General features: G+C 35.0%; 1 protein-coding gene across 3 annotated transcripts; it reads left to right on the plus strand.

The window, feature by feature from the left end:
- The first annotated feature begins 10,630 nt into the window (after positions 1–10,630).
- Positions 10,631–16,167, plus strand: LOC103500092 (DEAD-box ATP-dependent RNA helicase 31-like). Of its 3 annotated transcripts, none has more exons than XR_007821623.1 (11): positions 10,631–11,742; positions 12,253–12,359; positions 12,607–12,662; positions 13,070–13,291; positions 13,572–13,778; positions 13,881–13,967; positions 14,059–14,154; positions 14,440–14,655; positions 14,806–14,988; positions 15,080–15,375; positions 15,770–16,167. XR_007821623.1 is itself a non-coding variant. In XM_051086027.1 (10 exons), exons 1-10 carry the CDS (start codon positions 10,769–10,771, stop codon positions 15,305–15,307), a joined length of 2,376 nt encoding a protein of 791 aa, XP_050941984.1. In that variant the 5' UTR covers positions 10,642–10,768; the 3' UTR covers positions 15,308–15,553. The 3 variants fall into 3 exon arrangements, 1 of the variants encoding a protein (XP_050941984.1); XR_007821624.1 differs by having other exon boundaries at positions 10,642–11,742; positions 15,765–16,167; XM_051086027.1 differs by lacking the exon at positions 15,770–16,167 and having other exon boundaries at positions 10,642–11,742; positions 15,080–15,553.
- Positions 16,168–22,501: the final 6,334 nt, after the last annotated feature.

Genomic DNA, 22,501 nt, shown 5'->3' on the forward strand with positions numbered 1-22,501 from the left:
TTGTGATAATATTGCAACTATCGCAAAAGTTCAGAATCGTTATTACAACGACAAGAGACAACAGATACATCGTAAACACAGTACCATTAGAGAATTTCTCACTATTGGTGCAGTAATAGTGGATCACATACAGACTGATGATAACTTGACTGATTCTTTGACGAAAAGACTTGTCAAAGACAAGGTTTTCAAAACCTCATAAAGAATGAGATTCAAGCCTATAGAAAATTGAATCACATGTGAGATAAAGTACCTAACTTAAGATATTGGAGATCTAAAGAAACAAGTTCAATAGGTAATAACTGATTATAAGTGATATGGAGAGAACATGCTAAAACACTTGTAGTTCCATTTTTATGATTCAGTGATCAATATGACATCCTGAAGCAAATGAAAAAAAGCTTAACTTAATTCTTAATGAATTATATACTTGATGTCAAGTAGGGTACCTAACTACAAGAGTACTCTTGATAGATTCACCTTTGTGGGTATGGAAGTGAGGGTCGCTTCCTATGGAATTCTAGGCAAATTCTCTAGAGCATTCACTAAACTGGGATATACATGCAAGGCCTTAAAGTACAACCATTTAGAACTTCACTCGAATAATATTGTGTGTGCAATGTTGTTAGAGGTAAAGTTCAAAGCCAATGGTTACTTTACAATATTCTAAATCATTGTCACTACATAAAGGTTCAAGTCATAAGACACCTTTGCTTAAGCACAATATTACACAAATAGATATTGGTAATGTTATAAAATTATCAAGTGAGGGACTGTTCGTAAAAAAATTTCAAGTGGGGGATTGTTAATGAAAAATAGTTTAAAAAGCAAAAATATATTATTTTATTTAAGATGCATTCCCATACATTCATTTATAAATTTGGGCCCTAAGGGGTACCCTTGTTTTGGAGACTGAGAGGAAACAGGCAAAAGTGGCTTTGTTGATATCTCCATGTGGGCCACCATCGTTCGTCAGTCAGACGTGGCATGGAAAAGTGAGGAATAAAATAATATTTTTATTAAAAAATAAATAAATAAATTATTTAGAAACCAATTTTTCATTTTTTTTAAAACAATCGTATTTAATTACTAAATGTTTCATATTTAATTTTGTGAACCATTGAGCCGTTATAAATTATTAATAGAACTATTTTCAACAGTTGGGTCGTTTTGTTTGACTAACATAATATCTCGACCGTCATACCCTTTTTTTACCGTTATAAGTACCTTATCGCTCAAGGCTCCCCCATCTACTATATATATGTGCCTTCTATTATCATTTCATCAACACCGAAAATACCAACTCTCTCATTTTCTCTCGAGTTCTTTTCTTTATGTCTCCCTTAGTCTATCTCATCTGTTTTTCTTTTTTGATTTTTCGAGCAACTAAGTATCTAGTAAGTGTTGGTATACTAGTTGGTTCGGTGCAGTTCCTACCGACGAATTAGAGGTTGTTTTATCCTAGAAACAACAGACGCTTTACATCTATTTGCACATCTGAGTAGAGTGGCAAAATGTCTTAAAGAGAACGAGATTAGCGACTCATCCATTTTGTTAACGTGCTTCTGTTTTGTAGGTTTTCTTACTACGACCCTTAGCTTCATCGAAGTGCAACAACAATCGATGTTATATAATTACTAGTCTTATCACATGTGATACATGTGGAATCGTTTAATTTCTTGGAAACTTTATTGTGGAATATTATATTAAGAAAAAAGTTCTATAATTTGAATTAAGATTAAAAGATGCTTTGTACCAAACATTTATGGAAGTGTTTCAATTCTATAACTGTAACGCCCCAGAAATGAAGATAGTTTTAGAGTTATTTATCTTAGTTTTGTTTAATCAAGTTTAACTTATTGAATGTTATTTTGAGAAAAGTTGATTGAAAATTATAGGTTTTGTGGAAATTGGAATTAATTAAATATTGTTAGATGAATATTTGGATTTTTGGTTATTGAGAGTTAAATTATGTTGTATGATATGTGATTTAATAAGGACTGTGGATTTTCAAAATTATGGTTATTTATATGTATTATATATATATATAGTTAATATGAGAGAAGATATTTGTGAAAAAATATAATTATTTATAAAAATATAAATATTTTTGGGAGAAGAAAAATGTTGATTGAATGGGATAAATTAAACGAATTGAAAGGGGGTTGGATTTATTTTTAGAAAGCAAATAAAAGAAAAAGGAAAAGGAAAAAGGAAAAAGAATTAATAAAAATAATAATATTGATTATTTATTTATTTATAGATGTCTCGATTCACATGTGAAATCATCTCTAGGTCAAGGAGGCTGACTATCTGAAGAGCCAAATGTCTTTGAACCGACAAAAACCTAGAGAGTGGTGGAAAAGAATAGCTTTTCCACTGTTTGTAAAAAAAATTCTTTGTTGGAATTTATGTCCTAAAACTCGTACTTTGTTATTTGATTCAATAAAATTTATTATCGAAGGCTATAATCTTAAAACCAATAAATTAAGATCCCGAGGCTATTTTACTAAGTTTTTCAATACACTTGAACTTTATGTAGAGACATAAACATGGATTAAGTTCGAGTTAATAACCCAAATAGTCTATAGTGTATAAATAAGGTTGGGTGCCTTATTCTGAAAAAACACTATGGATGCGGCTTGCTCCGTAGTTAGTACAAACGATGTAATCCCGAATCGTTCATGTAGAGACATGGGATTGGGGGCGTCCTATGTAAATGGTTTGCATAAGACTGGAACCACGAAATAGTCACTTTTAGTTATAACACCGTAAACTATAAACTGACTATTTCAATTATGATGACCTAGGTAACTTGATCTTAATCCTGAGCTAACTATGAACTTCTGTTCATTTTGTAGTATCCTTAGATCTGCATAGGTGAGGGCAGCTCATCATCGCTGGCCCAATAAGCCTCTCATTTCAGGAATAAGACCGAATCGATAGCTAGGGACATAGGGTGCAAGATGGAATTCACTCCTACCCACTTCTGAGATAGTAGATAGGTTGTTCCCTTAAAGACTGAATCCAAGTCTTGAACAAGGGGCCCTACCTTCTCATTAGCCCGAGAAGGACTCAAGTTTATAGGCTAGACCTTAAACCAATTGTTCAATAGTGAATCAGTGGGTCTTAAGGAGCAAGATGTAATCTCGGGGGTAAAACGATATTTTGACACACCCAAGATTACGAACAACCTGTGAATGATCAACTTACTCATCATAGTTATATTAGATGGACAGAAATATATCTATAGTGATGGGAGTGCAACTAAGAATCTTTAGTGGAATGACTCTTTAGTTAACGAATGTTGATTAAGCTTGATCTAAAAGAGTTTAGCCAGTTAATCTCGAATCGTTGGAGCCCATGATCTATAGGTCCATTAGGTTCCCCTACTAGCTCATATGGATTCAACTAAGAACAATATGTTGAAGTAACTCGAATTGTTCGAATTAGGAAAAGAGAGAGAAACCAACAAATATATAAGATATAAGTCGGTAGATATAAACTTTAAGCTTTGTGTTTAAATATGATTTAAATAAATATGAATATAGATTCATATTTAGAAGCTTGGAAAGTTTTGAAACAGTCAAAGTTATAAAAGTCAACATGTTGACTTTTGACTTTGAAAAACAAAACTTTGACTGGAATTTATATTCAAATATGATTTAAATTTTAGAAAAATGAATGCGAATTCATACTCGGGAGGTTAGAATTAGTCAAGACGGGTAAAATAGCAAAAAGTCAAAAAGTTGACTTTTGACTAAGAAAAGTCAAAGTTTGACTTTGACTTAATTGGTCAAATGACCAAATTGCCCTTTGACTAATTTCCTTATTAACTAAATGTTAGTGGGAAATGTGGCAGTTTATAATGAATTAGAAGCCACTAATTTCATTAATAGTGAATGGATTAGTTAGGTGTTGAGGTTATATGAAATAAATTGCATGCATTTTGCATGTAATTTTTCTATATAAACTTCTCATTTCAGAATTAGAAGAAGATGATGATTTTCATAAAATTATCTAAACAATACACCTACCTCCATGCTTCTCTCTAAAAGATTTACTTTACAAAAATGAGTTTTACAACTTGGTTCTTGGTCCTAAGATTAGTAGGTCAACATAGTGGTTGTCCTATGCTCGTGATCTACAGGCAGAGAAGTTTTTTTGAAACGAAGAAGAAGTTGAGAATTGCAAAGGTAAGCTCATCGTTTACTTTTTATATTTTTCCAGGTCTATCGTTTAATAGTTGCATATTAATTTTTAAATCGTTTAGATGCATATAGAGTAAAGCATGATTCTTTTCTTCCGCTGCTGCATGCTCTCTGTTGTTTTTCCGATCATTCTTCATATTCTTCGGTTAACCAATGAGTGAAAGCTTGAGGTTTGAGTGAAGAAGATCTCATTTCCCATCTCCCCTAACTTGTAATGTCATTTCTATTCTTTCCATTTTTTGTATTTCATTTAATATATTTGTTCATATTGTACAGTGGTCTAATCTCTATATTCTTTAATACATTGCATATTTATACATTTTCAATCTATCATCTCTTTACTGTTCATTTTTCCTTGCGTTATTTATAGTTTAAGATCTATGTTAAGTTAAGAAGGTTAGCTTATAACTCTTATCGCGTTAGTTGAGCTATAGTCATCACATGATCAGTGTTTTTCACCAAGTACCCGAGAGGGCAAGTAGCAAGGATATGGCTAACACCCACAAGGATGGTGAGATAACTTCAAATCATTTGTGTGCTGAAAGGAGAACAAGTGTAGGTATATGGCGCCGAGAGGTTGTCACCCTTAAACGAGAAGCTCTATAAGTCTTGTAAATGAAATATTCTATATGTATCTTGCTTAACTCAGCTTGGTCATTTAGATCCCGAGAGGTGAGCAAGTGTGGCGTTTAAAGACACCGAGAGGTGCTGCCATAAACATAAGCTAATTAACTGAGTTATATCGCATCAAGGTTCTTTTACTACTTAATCGCCTAGTACTACATAGACTTTTCTTCACCCTTCTTTTATGCAAGTTAGTTCACAATCCCATCTCACATCCATCTTAATCCCCATTTTACAGATTCTTTAGTGTAGATAGGTAGATATAGTTTAAACTTACACTTATATTGTATAATTTATTCTTTTATACCGCCTAAATGAAGAGTGAACCTTAGAACTTAGCTTTGATATTAATTCCCTGTTTTCAACCTTAGATTACCCAGAAAACCTATTGCTTCGCATGCCATAACCATGTCCCACCGCATAGAATAAGATACCCAACACACAACACTGCACTAAGCATCGAGTCCGAATCAATATCAAGCAAGTTTTTGGTGTCGTTGCTGGAGAATTGATTTTCAAATACTAGAGTAGTATTTTACTTCGATTTTGGGTGAAACACTTGATTATGGTGAATTATGCGTTTAGCCAAAGATCTCGTAAAGAGGTTCATCTAGAGTATTTGTGCTTATGTGAATTAGCCCTAGGGTTAGGTGCATATTTTGGTAAGTGTGATAAGAGGAACATCAATGGATGCGTGTAATCGCAAATGAAGTTGAGAATCTCAAAACGCCTGAAATCTAGAATGTCTAATTTATTGAATTTAAGAACCCTCATGAAGACATCAAAGAAAGCGTCCACGCTATTAGTTAAGTAAGACCTTTTTTCTAGCTGACTACGTGATAAAGGGACCGAAAATGATCATTTGAACATTACGATAAACAATTAGAAGCACAGGGTTATTGCGATGAGCAATCATGATGCAGAAAGTCATGCAAAAAATGACCAAGAAAAATTTCAGAACAAAACAATACGGTTAGGAAGGCTATGCAGAGTAGTATGCGATGAAACCATAGTTTTTCCTCGCCTAAAAACCTGAGCGCAAGGATGCATCATAATGTATAAACCTTCCTTAACTTTATTATAATTTGCATCCATAAATTTTGTATATTGGTTTTGTGTATATCATATGTGTATTCAATTTATACTTGTAATTACTTTTTAGCTTTAGCTTTGTTAGTTTAGTAAATTTGAAAAGTTAGGGAGCGTGAGTTATCTTGCGAAATCTTTAGGCTAATTAGGGTTTTTCGTAATGAAGCCACCTCGCGAGAAGGGTTCGCGTCAAAATGTATTATGCATTTTGATCTTCTTGCAAGGTGTGATTGAGCTTAGGATTTCAATTGGAAGGATTAAGGTTTCTGGAAATTTGAAATGATTAATTTCTTTTAAAAATTCAAAAATTTGAAAGTAATTATTACACCGTCCTTGAGAAACAAACCGTTTGTGTCAGGACATCACGTCTCATTTAAAACGCACGCTAACCACGAGGTAACCTAACCCCTAACCACGTTTAACCATGCCTAATTAAACCCTCCTTAAACCCTTATTTGGAACTTTTTAGCCAAACAATCTTCCGAATTCTCAAGCCTTCCAGTTTCCGATCACCTTCTCCGGCGAAATCAGTAAGTCTTTCCTACCTCCAACCCTTGCATTTCGTTCATTTCCCTTTTATTCCTTACCAATTATGTTTGGAAAGCAAGCTCTCACCAAAGCCTTCATGAAATACCAAGCAATTGTTGGTAAAGCAAGGCTGTCTAATGAAGGGGCTGAGAAAACTCCATCCAGCAGTCATGTTTCAGAGCAAAGAATGGAGGAAAGGCCACTCAAGAAGGTGGTCATCAATGGAGTAGAAATTCACTTGCTCGTAATAGTCTCTGAAGAGACTTAAAAAAGAGAAGAAGAACAAAAAGAACGAGAAGAGCGGGAAATGTTAGAGAAAGAAAAGGTAGAAAAAGAAAGGGCTAAGAAAAAGCAAAAAGAAAGAAAAGAAAGAGAGAAGCAAGAAAGCGAAGAGAGGGCAGAAAGGGAAATATTAGAATGAGAGAAGGAAAAGAAAGAAAAGAAGAAAGAAAAAGAAAAGAAAGAAAAGGAGGAAAGGGAGAAAAGAGAAAGAATGGAGAAGGAAAAGGAAAAAAAGAAGGAGGAGGAAGAAAAGAAGAAAAGAAGAAAAGAGAAGATGGGAAGAAGAAGAAAAAAAAAAGATAAGGCGAGAAGGAAGGAAAAGGAAGTGCATGATGAGGCACAAGAAAAAACTGTGCAAAAAGAAGGAAGGAAAAGGAAGTGCATGATGAGGCACAAGAAAAAACTGTGCAAAAAGAAGGTACCTCCTTTGCCTATCGCCAAAACTGAATTTGAGAAGTTGGCAAAGAAGACATAGAAGAAAATTGAAAAAGTGAAGTTTGGGTTATTGAAAATTAAAGTAAATTAAAGGCGCATGACGTTGAGGCCTTGGTGCAACAAAAGAAGGAAACAAAGCTAAGGGAGCAGGAAGGGCTCTTTAGCGAGGTGGAGAAAGTAGCTCTCTATGTGGAGAAGAACAAAGGCAAAGAGAAAACTTTTAACGAACACTGAAAGGAGTTTGAGAAAGAAATTAAGGAATTAAGTCCTTTGGACAATGAGGCACCAAGACCGATGAAAAATAGGAATGTGACAATGAAAAAGAAGGTCTTAAGACCGCAATTTAAGAAGAAGCGAGTTGGAAAGACAAAAAGAAAGTCTCAAGAAAATGAAGAGGAAGTGGGTGAGGAAAGTGAATTAGAAGGACTATTCATCACTACCCAAGTTAGTAAATAATTTATGATAGAGAAGGGGCTCTATCCATACCAAGGAACTATGCCAGAGTTCCTCGCGTCACCTATCAGAGCATTTAGATGGAAAAGATTTTTTCAATGGGTGACTGCAATAAGACCAGACGTAGTGAAGATGTTTTACAAAGGATATATTAACGGTGAAGAACACTACGCCATGGTTAAAGGGCAAAAAGTAGACCTTGGGCTAGATGCAATTAATGAGCTCTTTAATTTATAAGCCAACGAAATAGGACATGCCGTTTTAAAAAATTCACAAGTACAAAGATTTCGAAGATGCGTTAAAGAGAGTTGCATGGCCCGAGACGAAATGAGACATAACGCCAATAGAAAAGTACCAGCTCTTTCTGCATAACCTAAATACAAAAGCCAACATCTGGTTGTATTCGTGAAGAAGAAGATCATGCCTACTCGCCATGATAGCACTATCTCCATGGAACAAATAATGTTAGTCTACTGCATAATGAATGAGATACCAATGAACATAGGTGAGATAATAAGCGAGCACATCATAGCATGAGTCAAGCATCCCTGTAGAGCAAGACCTTTCTGACACTTAATTGAAAACTTGTGCTTAAAAGCATGTTCGATGTTAGACAAGCTTTCTCAAGTAAAGGTGAAGGATGAGATTTTGTCCTCCTCAACCCTTCATTGCATAATTGCCATCCATAAGAACAAGGCTAAGCTAAAATGCCTCAAAACCAAACAAGACGGTAAATCAAAGGTTAAAACAGTGGATGATGAAGATGAAGAAGAAAAAGAGAAAGATGATGTTCCGCTAAAACGCAAACGACAAGGCGAGGAGGAGGCCTTAGGATCAAAGAAAATAAAAACCTTTAAGGATAAGGACTCTAAGGAAAACTTTTTATCTACATTCACTAAGAGTCCCAAAAAGAAGAAGCTCACCAATCTCCCTTCACTCAATAAATACAAATCCTCCAAAGCCACTAGCTCTCAAACTCCTACTAAGTCTAAAACGCCTCCACCACCTCCTAAAAAATCTAAATCGCCAACCATATCCCAAGAAATTCAAAATACCTCTTCCTCACCCAGGCAATAAACTAATAAAAATCTTGCCATTATTGTACGTACCAGGAAGGAACCTCTACCTCACGACAAGAGGACAATCCTCTATCCCTTGTTGCTGAGCCAACCAATTAAAATAAACCCTTGAGCCTTGAAGAATCCAATCAAGATATCTTTCGAGATTCCCTCTCAGACCCTGTCGCGTTTATTCATGACGCATTTAAAGAGCAAGAAGATGGGGCGGAAAGCCCAATACTATCCCTAAAAAGAAAAGAAGTCAACGTGGAGGTTATTGATAACCTACTCCAAAGGGAAAAAGAAATACTCCCTGACGAAGATGGTGAGAAAAGCCTCCCCTCACTGCCCAAATCAACTCCTGAAGCTTCAACATGAAAAGATAAGTTAAAGGAGGCAGTGAGAGAAGAAGAAGCAGAAGAAGTTAATGAGGGTTATATCTTCAAGTTCATGGATCACTACATCTGTAAACCAATGGAAAAAGGAATTGAATTTCTTGTGTTTGACCTGGATTACCCAAGAAACCTATTGCTTCGCTTATACTTGGGCAAGCAGTAGGTAAACCTGTACTCAACGAGGACTTAGTAATTACATCAGAATGTGAGACATAAAGAGCTCACAACATGTCATGACCATGTCTCATCGCATAGAATAAGATACACAACACACAACATTGCACTAAGTACTAAGTCTGAATCAATGTCAAGTAGTTTCTTCCTTCTTTCTTTCTTTACATTGTTATTGAGTTGAGTTAAGAGCAAATATCTAAGACTTTTTTCAAATCTAAGTAGTTTGAGGCTATAGTTCTATTGTAGTTAATCGTTGTATCCTACCAAGAAGATCATTGTAGTCTGCTTGCAAGCTCGTGCAAAGAAAATAATTGTCCTTAGGACAACACTTACTCGACTATAGTTTGAGAATGTAGAGATTTAGAGGTTCTTTCAAGTATTTGTCTCCATATCTATGCCTTATTATATAATCTGGCTTAAGTGTATTTATTTTCAATTGAGTTGCAATTAGTTTGCTAGTGTATAAAATTCATATTATATTCAAAGTTTCTCCAACAAATACAACATCGACTCACCTCTTATGGTTCACTTATGAGACCCTAATCACGTCCTAAGCAACACAATAAGACTGTATGTGATAAAGAGTTGTCGACTAGAAAGGTTTCTCGTGATTTAACGCATTGAGGCATTTCAATCAAGTGTTGAGGAAGTTTCTATGCGTTCTGGTAGTCGACGCCTAAGATTCTCTAACACAGAAGTAGTTGATGTTACTTACGTATGAAGGGCGATGCTCAGTTCTGACCCAGCCACTAACTGATGATCAGAATTTGGACGGTGAGAACTACGTGGTAGAACACGATTTGTTGAAACTCACTGCCAAGCAGAAGTAATTATTTCGACATGAAAATTCTCACCGAAAAAAAGTCTATAAATAAGGGAGTTCCAGACAAATTTTAAAGCTTAATCAAAATTCTGAGCTAAGTAAGGACTGGAGAATTTACGAGGCATTGAGAAGACTTTTTAGAGTTATCAAGCATCTAAGGTTGACAAGGAGTTTGGCCATGTGCTTAGGGCAGAAGAAAATCTCATCCCAAATGTGAGTGGTTTTTAAAATGTTTTAGAAACCAAAATGATCTTTAAATCATATTTGAACTCTGTACTAGTGTTTATTTAATATTGTCATTTGATTTGTAAATGAATATGTTTTGAAATGAAGAGGTGGTTTGTGTAATTTTCTCAAATAAAAATTAAACAACGTAATAAAAGAAAAGTTAGAGAATGAAAAAACTCGTAATGGATAGAAAAGAATACAATAGTTGTTCCATAAGATGGGATGAAAAACAAAGCCTTAAACAAAATTAGTAGGTAAACATTTTTTTTTTTTTGGTAGTCTACGACTGCTAGCCGTTGGATGTGACTGTCGTCACCATATCCACTATTACCTCTAACTCATAAACCTTCATCCTCAAAAACCCTTTTAAACCCTAATGCAACATTCTTTCGCCCATTTTTTCCGACTATCCACCTCCTTCGGTACCGGTGGCTGCAGCTGGTAGAGCAGGAATTTGGAAGTTCTGCTATGTCCACCAAGCTCTTCCCTCGCCTCCATCTCCTCAGCCATCCTTTTCCTCTTCCTAGTTTTCCCTTGATGAAGCTCCAACCCTCCATTCGTCAATCTCGACCAATTCATATTTTCTCTCGCGTCTTCCCCTTCAAGCTCAAGTATGCCTCTATGGCCTTCTCTTCTCGCCCTTCCCAAACTTTTCAAGGAGTCCGACGGAGCAGCGCCGTCGGTAGAAGCTCCGAGAGAGGAGGGTTTGGTGCCTCTAAGAGTCTTGTTGAGGATGAGGCTGAACTCAGTGATTGGGTTAGTGACTTGAAAACAAGCTCGTTTCGTGGACGAATTACGAGCGATGAAGACTCGGATGAAGATCGTAGGCGGGGTAGAGGAAAGGATAGGGATAGGGATAGGGATGGGGATAGGGAGTCACCGTCGTTGAAGAGGGGGAGGGGTCGACAGTCGTACGAGTTACGGGAGTCTTCAGAGCGTCGGAGACCTCGAGGCCCCTCAACAGAGTCATATCCGAAGAGTTCACGAAATGTTAGTCGATTCAAGCGTGAGTATGAGGACGAGAGAGAAGACTTCCGTTCACGCAGTAGTGGCCGTGTTTTTGTTAGAGAGAATGTGGGTTCTTCGATTGGAAGGGGACGTGGGACGAGAGAGACTAATTCGAGAAATCAACAGATTCCAGGTCGTGAGAGCTTAGAGAGAGGAAGGAGGGATTCTAAGTATCGAGCCCGTTTTACAGGTGAAAGTGAAAGCGAGGAGGACGAGGACGAGGAAGAAGAAGATGATGGTAAGAGAAGGAGAACTAAAACTGGTGTTAGGGATTTTCTAGGCGATGAAGATAGTGCTGACGACGAGGACGAGGAAAAAGATTTTCTGTTCGGAAAAAGTACTAATACTTTGTTTCCATCTGGGGAGAAAGTGAGCGAAATGGATCGACCACGAAAATCTCCAGGAGGTTCTGACTCATATTTGAGTGAAACTAGGTACGTTAAATATAACTGTAAAGGTTCATTTCCAATTTGTTTCTGTTTTCTTAAGCACATTTTGCCCTATCAATTAGTTAAGATACCACGAACTGCCACAAATCTGAAAGTAATTGGGTAGTTAAGGATCCAGGACTCAACTAACCAACGGGAGGGACAATAAGCACTCTGACTGGTACCAAATTCTTAAGTATCTAGCTTTAGAAACTTATCCGAGCAACGGGAACCACTTTCTCATGCCACTTCAAGGTTGTCTGAATATCTTCTCTCAATCCATAATTGGATAATCAGACCTTCTTTTAAACAGAAACTAAATGAACAATAAAAAATTACAACCTTTAGTAAAATGGCGACTGACCATGATAGTCAACGACGTTCTGGTGGTCTGCATTTTTTATTTCAAACAAGTAAAAATAGCAAGAATGAAATGGGAAGGAATATGTGAGTCTAAAGAAATGATTTCCCTGTGGCCTGTTTATATGGATGCACGACTGCTTTTCATGCCTGCAGATTTGATCAGTGTTCAATATCACCCATATCACTAAAGGGTATCAAAGACGCTGGATATGAGAAGATGACTGTAGTACAGGAGGCCACACTTCCTCTAATACTAAAAGGTTTGTTTATTTTCCTCAAGTGTTTGGGCTTAAACTACATTGTTAATGTAGATCAATATCTTTCACTTCTCTTTTCAAAATTACGTATACTGTCCGATTATTTCATTAATCTACTCCACAGTTTTAGTGACAATTTTCAAAAGGGTTTACAATTCAGTGTATCCCTGAAAGTTTTGTACATGCATTTATTTCCCTTAAATTTCTGCTTAGTTGGTCTTTTACTTCGTACTTGCACTTGTGTTTCTAGGTAAGGATGTTCTTGCCAAAGCTAAGACAGGGACTGGAAAAACTGTGGCGTTTTTGGTAAGTTACATGATGATCTTACGAAAAAGGTCATTTACATTTGTTTTTGTTAATTAAAAAAAAACATAATTTAATAGAATGGTCAAACGATACTGATCGATTAACAATTTTGTCCCCCCAAATTATCTGAAGGTTGATTCATTGTTGAAAGAATCTAAAAAAGAACTATTTTGAAGTTTATTGTCTTTATTTTTCCTTCAGTTTTTCAATCATACATTGTGTAGTTCTAAAATTGGTTTCAGCAGCATCTTTACTTCTCTGCACCCTATTGCCATTATAAAATTGGACCTATGTAAGGAAGTCGAGCAGCAGTTACCAGCTAGCATGACTAGTATTCATTTCTTCACCTGGAATGATAGTGACAGAAAATTTTGTATGCTATCAACTTTTTAAGTTCTTTATTTCAGCTTCCCTCAATTGAAGTTGTTGTGAAGTCTCCACCTACTGGTGATCAGAAGCGGCCTCCAATTCTTGTTCTTGTTATATGCCCAACCCGAGAGCTTGCCACACAGGCTGCCAATGAAGCTAATACTCTTTTGAAGTACCACTCTACTATTGGCGTTCAAGTTGTAATAGGAGGTACAAGACTTGCCCTCGAACAGAAACGCATGCAAGCAAACCCTTGCCAGGTTAGCTTTCCTAAGTCAAAAGTAGCATGAAGGTAGAGATTTTACCAACGGTTTCAATCTTAGACCTAATTTTGTTAAGACCCTGAATGTTTTGCAAGCTTAATATCCTGATAATAAGTGGTTTAATATTTTGGACTTAGCCTAGCTACTACTACCATTAGCACTGAATGCTGCATATTCAGTTGGATCAGTAAGTTTGAACTTCAGTTTTATGCCAATTGCTACAATAAGATGATGGTGGGTGGTGATGGCTTTAAAATTTCACAAACTTGAACTGCAGATTCTTGTTGCTACTCCTGGAAGGCTGAAAGATCATATAGAGAATACTGCAGGTTTTGCAACTAGACTGATGGGTGTCAAGGTCCTTGTTCTTGACGAAGCTGATCATTTATTAGACATGGGATTTCGCAAGGACATTGAACGGATTATTGCTGCAGTTCCAAAACAAAGACAAACTCTTCTGTTTTCTGCCACTGTTCCGGATGAGGTATTTATTTACTATTTTTGCAATGTTGTTACTTGTTTCTTATCAAACCCCCTCATTGAATGTAACCAACTACTGAATGCTAAACATTCCTCTCAAATAAAGGTCCGCCAAATCAGTCACATTGCGTTGAGAAGAGATCATGAATTTGTCAATACAATTCAAGAAGGCAGTGAGGACACACATGCACAGGTAGGACTGTGTAAAGCTACCGGATCATCTTCTGGCTCTTATACCACGTGTAATGAATTCGGTCATATAGTAACCAGCTGGATCATTTCAGGTGAGACAGATGCATATAGTTGCTCCGTTGGAGAAGCATTTTAGTCTGCTCTATGCCATTCTTAAAGAACATATTGCTGATGACGTTGACTATAAGGTATTAACTTCAATCATGGTGTTAAATTTACTCAATAGTTCAATTATAGTAATTTCCTTATCTGTTATAATGAGAATGGGTAATTACTAGCCCGTAATTCTCCAATTCTTCTCCATACGTGAAACCAAATAGTTAGTTGATAATGTTAGGAACTAATGCTATGGATGAAAGTCATTGCTAATGTTAGCTAATTATTCCTTGGGATAGGTGAACTTGTAATGAGAATGTTCTCATGTTTTGTTGTACCTGTTCAGGGAATTCTAATTAATCTCTTGGTGGATGCAGGTTCTTGTATTCTGCACAACTGCTATGGTCACACGAATGGTTGCCGACCTTCTTGGTGAGCTGAACTTGAACATCAGAGAGATTCATTCTAGGAAAGCGCAGAGTTACAGAACCAAGGTTTCGGATGAGTTCCGAAAGTCGAAAGGCCTCATCCTTGTAACTTCGGATGTTTCAGCTCGTGGGGTTGATTATCCCGATGTGACCCTTGTCATACAGGTAATTTGCTCTCATTCGGCCTTTTAGCCAATGTTAATGTGAAAGTTGCTGTCGGTGCTGCCTTTACTTGTATCTTACCACAACTTGAGCTTCTTAGAGTGGACTTTGAAATGTCAACTAGTGTTATCCAAAAGGCTCCTTTGCTTTTAGGTTGGCTTGCCTGCTGATAGAGAACAGTATATTCATCGACTTGGTAGAACAGGACGTAAAGGCAAAGAAGGGCAAGGCATATTGTTGCTAACGCCTTGGGAAGAATTCTTTTTGTCTACAGTTAAAGACTTGCCGATATCAAAAGCTCCTATGCCTCTAATCGACCCAGAAACAAAGAAAAAGGTCTCCCTTACGTTCTGGTTTTTTTCCCCAATTACTGAAAGAAATCGATTACAAATAATCTGTGAGAGCCTCTAACATGAAATGTAAGCAGGTGGACCGTGCTCTGGCCCATGTTGAGATGAAGAATAAAGAAGCTGCATACCAGGCGTGGCTTGGTTACTATAACTCAAACAAGACGGTTGGAAGGGACAAGTATAGACTGGTTGAACTTGCCAATGAGTTCAGTCGAAGCATGGGACTCGACAATCCTCCGGCCATTCCCAAACTAGTACTTGGGAAGATGGGTCTCAAAAATATCCCTGGCTTACGTGTAAAATAATTTGAAAGGAAGTTGCGGCTTATAATAGAGAAGGTATGAAGGAAACGGTTCTTGCACCGGAAAGTGAGGTAAGAAGCAATTGTTATAATTCATTTTCTGTCCTCTTTTAGATTGTAGTGTGGGTTAAACTAGTGAGAGCTCAAGCTTGAAATATTAAAATCTTGTAGCGTTGCCTTTTGGAATCTCCCAATTCAAAAATACATTCTTTAATTTTTTTATTGGACCAACCCGAGTTATTCTTTTGAAGGGTTTTGACTACTCTATTCACCAGCAAAATTCAGCTAGTGCTGTCGAATCTACTAGACGATATCAATAAACTTTTATACATGAAGTTGTATTTTATTAGATAATAACAATGCGGAGAGCCTGGTTTGTCATACATAATGGAAGCTTTTGCTTGTTTGATAATATCATCTATATTTAGTTGATTAATTTAAAGCTCCTAATGTTTTTGGAGGTCAGGTGAAGGCATTTCCTTGAAGAAACAATTGAAGTACTTTTAGTGTGAAAAAAGTTTGTGAATTTTGAGAAGATTTTGGAGAAGGAAAAAGGAGAAAGAAGCTACATTGCAGCAATTATAGTGAAGTTATGAATATTTAGAAACTAAACCTACGACACAAGAGGAGATTGCGAAGAGATGTCCTGCATGTAGCAAGAAGGCCCATCTATGAAATGAGATTCCACCTTTTCAGCAGTGGATCGTGCATTTTGTGAAATGAGATGTCAGGTTTTCAATGTGTTCATTTTAGCCTTCTCATCTTTGCCATAAAATGTTTCTGTTGATTAATTCAAACATCCTGGTTGTTTTGATAGAGCAAAACATTTAACCTTTGCAATGAAAAAATATTTCTATATGATAACTTCAGTTTTTTCCCCCTCTCAAGTGTGCTTTTTGATTAAACAACGGCTTATGACAAAAATGTGTAACCCCAAAAATACTATCATACCTACTCGTTGACATGTTTCCGGTAAATAAATGTACTTTTTTAAAAAAGGTAAAAGTGGTCAGACTTACAAGTCCATAGACACTACTTTTGTTTTAACTTCTATCTTTGTTTTTTTTTTCTTTTAAATATAGTTTTCATGAAGTTACTTTTGTTTTTTGGAATTGACAATGCAGAGAAATAAACTTAATTTTTACAAAAAAAATAAAAAATAAAAAATAAAAAATACAAATCGTTTAACAAAGAGGGTCCTAGGAATTTAGAATCTTGATGCTCGTTTTAACTAATCTAAAAAGTTAAATGGTGTTTGTTTGATAGACTTCCTTAAATATTAGATATTCATACTAAGATCCAAGAAAGCTAAGATGGTAAACTATTTGAACTTGTAAATTAGACACCTAAGAAACACACATGCATACTTCACGTCGTACTGCTCGGGATCAAACATAAGTAACAATTACATGTTACAAGTCAATCTTTAGTGAAGCAAAACCATTATGAAAAAGTGATTAAATAAAAAATAACACAAACATTCATGAGAAACTCAAAGTTTAAGCAATCTAACAACTAAAGACAATTGGGTTTAATTATCTTGATATTCTAAGCTAGAAGACTTATCTTAGGCACCTGATCAATGCCATCATGAAGCTTCAAGATAGTCCAAATACATCCCAAAGTATGAAATTTAGTAAAGAGAGAGAGTACTAGGGGTTTAGAGGTAGCTTAGTTAATTTGACATAAAAGAGAAAGAGAAACTATTTATAACAAACCGACAAAATCATGACACTCTTAACAACGTTGCAACATAACCCCAGAAAAACTCTTGCCCATGCTACTCTACACCATAAGTCTTTATTTTCACCTTTGTTCCATAGCTTGCCCAACACTTTTTGGAGGTGAAGGAAATCTGACTTCGAGCAACAACTCCAACTTAGTCATCCACCTTTCTTCCAATCCACTTATTCTGGTGATGAAAGAGGTTTAGCATCGAGCAAGAAGTTTTAACAAAGGCTCGTTTTCTTTTTATCATTTTTTTAAAACTTTATTCAGAAGGGTTTGGCTAAACGACCTAAAGCGTAGATCACTAAATTGTCATTTAGACATCTTAACCTCCATCACCAAGACCTTTCAAATTGACAACAAAAATCTAAATAGTATCTGAGTTAGAGGAGCAAAGCACTTAAATAAAAATGCATGAGAGTTGATAATTTTTTTTAAAGGCTCAAAATCATGACCATGCTAATTCAAACTTTATCTAATACAAACTCATCACAAAAACTCAAATTACAGCCGTCTTAGTTACAAGGTAGGCAACTAAGAAAACAAATACTTCAGCACTAATTTCAAGAATAATGTATCTTTTTTAAATAACGATAAAATAGGATAACCACGAAAGAAAATACAAAGTAAGGGTTTAAAGTTGAAACTATTATAAAAAATATGGTGAAATTGTTGTGAAGAAAATTCGTATACCTAGTACATGACTTCTTTTAATCCAATCACAGCCCACAAAGTTGAAGATTGGTCAAAGTTATTGACAGGAGTGGTGCATCGAGTATTGAACTTCGGTATTTTTTTTTAAATTATTAAATTGAAGCAATACATGTTGTTTGCTTATTTAAGGCATACTAATGACAGTGGCTTATTTTTTTCCTTTCAACTTCCCCATCGAAAATTCATAGCTTATTTCTTTCTAACTCAAACGAGATTAATCCTCTAAATTTGTTATTTTTTTACTTAAATTTCTAATATGACTATGGTTTTGGTGAAAATGAGAATGCAATTTCATATAATTTTTAATTGAAAATTGAAGTTCATGTGGATTAAAAATTTGAATTACAAACTAAGCATGATCCACATCTCCTCTGCACATCCTCACGTTGTCATCCTCTACGTCGAATACACACTACAAAAAATGGGGGATCTTCTAAAGCACAAAATCATTAGGAGATATACGAAAAAGCATTGGAAAAACATCATCCAGCGACGCATAAATGCGCATCTGGGCCGGAGTCGGGTGAAAGGCATCATGAGAGGTTTTTCTAACGCATTAAAATTCAGCGTTAGAAAACCTAGAACTTTAGACACCGTACTACATCGGGAGTCCCGTCAGAAGAAGCAAATAAATGTCCCAACACATATGTACGACGTCAGGAGATAATCTTTATAAAACTCCCGACTAATAGGAAACGTCGGGCAAAGAACTTTTTTGACATTCGCTCAACGCGTCGGCAATAGGTTAATGCAGAAATCTACCTCCACGTCGACAATAGGGAACGCCCGACGCGACGTCGGAAGAAACTGGGCCGACACAACATAGACAAAATAGAGAACCCTCGATGCATGAACAGTGCAAGAAAACGTTTTTATAATATTTTTTAATTTATTATTATTTAACTTTTTTTTTGCTTTTGGGTTCAAATTCGATTTAAATTTCAGGTATACATTAGGAAAACCTGAAATTTAAATAATAATATATCTTTTCCACGATGCCAAAGACTTCTACATGGGGTATAGCTATGGAATTGTCGACGTATACTTTCTTTACGCTGGGAAAAGTATATATTATTATTTTAAATTTCAGGTTTCCCCGACGTGTACCTACTTGGTGTTGGGAAGTGGTCAACTATCCTGATGTCTTAAACACTACGTCAAGATAGAGGACCACTGCTGATATAGAGTTCACGACGTCGGCATAGCATCTCTTTCTCGACGTGCAAATTTGCATCGGGAAAGCTCATTTTTCTTGTAGTGAATGGATATTTTTAAATATAATCAAATAAACTAAAATATTTACAACATATAGCAAAATTTGGATTCTATTAATGATAAACACCGATAGACTTTTATTACTGTATAGCAATATGACTGATAGAAGCATATTAGTGTCTACTAATGTCTACCAATGACTATTATTGATAGAATCTGAAATTTTACTATCTTTTGTAGATATATTTTGTCAAATTTGTCATTTTTTAAAATTCCTCTTAAATTAAATTTAATTAAGAATTTCATATAAAGCATTTTGAATACAAAGTGTAGGCTAGGTTTAAGAAAACCATGTTTGAAGTGGGTAAGGAAATGCAAATTTTTAAATCATGAGTTTATGAAATGCTTTTTTGTATTTAATCATGGCTTAGATTTTAAATTAGTTTAAGTTTTAGAGATTCGTCAAAAATGCCAAATTTGACAAAATATTTACAAAGTATAGGAAAATTTCAAATTCAATCAATGATAGAGACTGATACGCTTCTTTCAGTGACATTGATAAAAAGTGATAGAAGTTTATCACTTTCTATTGTTAATATAATTTAAAATTTTACTATATTTTGTAAATATTTTAGTTTGTTTTACTATATTTGAAAATTCCCCTTTAACTTTTTCATCTTAATAATTTTAAAGTTAATTTTCATAAATACAGCAAAACACCAAATATTTATGACCCGTGTAACAAAATCAAAAACTATAGGAAGTCGAAAAAATATTTTCATATATTCCAGATTTTTCCTTGATATTGCGGACGATTCATCGCTTCTCTTTCTTCTTATTCTTTGCGATTTATTCATCTTCTCTTCCAGATTTCTTCAGCTCTTTTTCCAGATTTTCTTTCTCCTATTTTTCTTCATCTTCTTTTTGTTTCTTTCTTTCTTCATCTTCTCTTTCTTTCTTCTCCCTCCTCTTCCAAAATATCAAGATTGTTTAAATATTACTTTGATATGATATAAATGATTGCTTGTCTAGTCAACACGATTATTTAGCATGGTCAACATAATCGTTCAAATTTGAAGACATTTTTCCGTCGTTTAAAAAGAACTACATGATTGTGTGGATATGATCTCTAGTCAACATGATTGTTTAGCATGGTCAAGACGATAATTTAGATTTGAAGTCCTTTTTCTATCATTTTAAAAGAACTACACGATCGTGTGGATATATGATCTAAACGATGGTTTACCTAGTCAACATGATCATTAGATTTGAAGCCTTTTCTCCATCATTTGAAAAAAATTAAACGATCATGTGGATATAATCTAAGCGATTGCTTACCTAATCAACACGATTGTTTAGCATAGTTAACACGATCATTTAGATTTGAAGTCCTTTTCCCATCATTTTAAAAAAAACTACATGATCATGTGGATTTGATGTAAAAGATTGCGTACCATACTCAATCTGATCGTTTAGATTTGAAGCATTTTTTTCCCATCATTAAAAATGAAAACTACATGATCGTGTAGCATTTTCTTCACGCGTGTATCATGATCATTTAAAAGAAGAATAAAATTTCATATACTTTTATCCCTTCAACTAATTTAAAAAAGAACATTTCTTTTATCAAATTATATTTGGAGAATTAAGCTAATCATAAAGTTCAATTTTTTATTTTTATTTGACCACTAAATTGTTTTCAACATTTTAATCTTTAAGTTTTAAAAACGATTCTAAGTCTTCTAATCAAATGAACCAATAAAAGATATAAAAAGAAGTATGTTATTAAACTAAAGCATAAAGAATAGTTACCAATATATTTGACATTGAGAATGCAATAGATAAAGCGATTGATTTTCACTCAAGAAAAATAGAAGAAAATAAACAAAATCTTCTATAATTAATGTAGAAACATTGATTTTAAACAAAGAAAAGAAAAGACATACTTTACAAAATATAATCTAATAATACAATACTAAAAAAAACCCTAAAAGAAAAAAAAATAGAAGAATGAGAAAGTATTTTTAAAAAATATTATTATGATTAAATTAAAGCATAATTAGAATTCTAAAGGAAAAAAGAGTTTTTTAAAAATGCACTTTTATTTAAATACTTTTGATAAAATCTTTTTACAATAAAAACACAAATGTACTTGACAACTATTTTTTAAAAGTATTTTTATATACAAGTTTTGTTTCACTTGTTATATACTAAAAATGTGTCTTTTTACTTATTTCAACAAAGCTACAACTCTAAGAGCCGAAGAACTTGGCTACTAGCGAGAAGAGGAGTTCAATGACACTGGGAGGAAAAAGAACTTCTTATTAGGATTTATGCAAGATGACAAAACAGCTAGGTTGGCTTGTGGCAACTAGAAGTTAGTCAATTGTAGTAGTTCGAAGTTAGTGGCTAGAAGTTCATTCCAACAATGCCTATATAGACCTCACGACTCACACTTAACCCCTTCCCCTTTGCGTTCGCAATCAATTCAACATCACATTCCGACGATGGCGACCTCACGTTCCAAATCTACCCCACCCCAACACAGCCCTCACTTTTCCCTTCTTCCTTCGCACTTTTTCCTTCTTCGACAGGTAAAGCCGAAATTGAAACCTCATTCTCCCAAACTCACGTTCTTAGCACTTTTCCAATCATCTCTCACAAAACCCCATTCTCCTCTCTCTTTCTTCCTTCTTCGTCACTCTACATTCTTCGGGTCAGTCCATCTCTTTCTCCTCTTTCACTTTTTCATCCTTTTTATCCATCGATTTTGCATCTGGCTAACTTTTTTTTCCCTAAAATCACATTTCTAACTACCAATTTTGTTGGATTTGCTTCATTTTGGCAATGTGTGAGGTGAATCTTTTGTTCCATGTGTTTTATTTTGCTTACTGCCTATTGTTCTTTTTGCACTGTGGTGGGGTGTTTTTGGTGTTTTTTTTCTTTTGCTTCTTTCTGCATTATGGTGGGTGTTTTTTTCTTTTGCTTATTGCATATCATTCTTTCTACCTTGTGGTGGAGTTTTCTTTTTCTTTCAATTTCTTTTAGTTTAACTCTACTATTTGTTAGTTTGATACCTTGAACCTAATTGTTTTGATTTTTCATCCAACTTCCGCCTGCACTATCTAGACCCTAAGAAATTATGCAAAGATGAAAAAAATACCAACCCACCAACCCAACTCGAAATTTTTGGGTTGGGTTGGGTTGTCCCTTGCATATTAAACTGATAAAGTTCATTTTTTACCAACTCGAATAATTTGGGTTGATCCATATTTTACCTTCAATCCAATCCAACCCGACTTATGTACACCCCTACTGTTTATTATTCAGAACCATGAAAAAGTAGGTAAAAAAAGTCTAGGCTTGTAAAATACTTGTCCTAGAAAAGGGTTAGACTTAAAATACCTAACCCATACTTAAAATAACTCATATGTTCCTTTCTCGTTAATGGTAGATCCACAAGTTATGTAGACTTCTCCGATGTTTCTTCTTACTAACATATGCAATCTTGTCTCCGTTAGACTTAATTCTATCAACTATG

This window comes from Cucumis melo, chromosome 1, assembly GCF_025177605.1.
Source record: "Cucumis melo cultivar AY chromosome 1, USDA_Cmelo_AY_1.0, whole genome shotgun sequence".
In the NCBI taxonomy this organism is placed as follows: Eukaryota; Viridiplantae; Streptophyta; class Magnoliopsida; order Cucurbitales; family Cucurbitaceae; genus Cucumis; species Cucumis melo.

Excerpts from the sequence above, each read along its gene's own strand:
- LOC103500092 (XM_051086027.1), top strand. The coding sequence starts at position 10,769 with ATGTCCACCAAGCTCTTCCCTCGCCTCCATCTCCTCAGCCATCCTTTT. Across the intron at positions 13,292-13,571 it reads TGCAAGCAAACCCTTGCCAG|ATTCTTGTTGCTACTCCTGG; the intron begins GTTAGCTTTCCT and ends CTTGAACTGCAG. Across the intron at positions 14,989-15,079 it reads ACCCAGAAACAAAGAAAAAG|GTGGACCGTGCTCTGGCCCA; the intron begins GTCTCCCTTACG and ends AAATGTAAGCAG.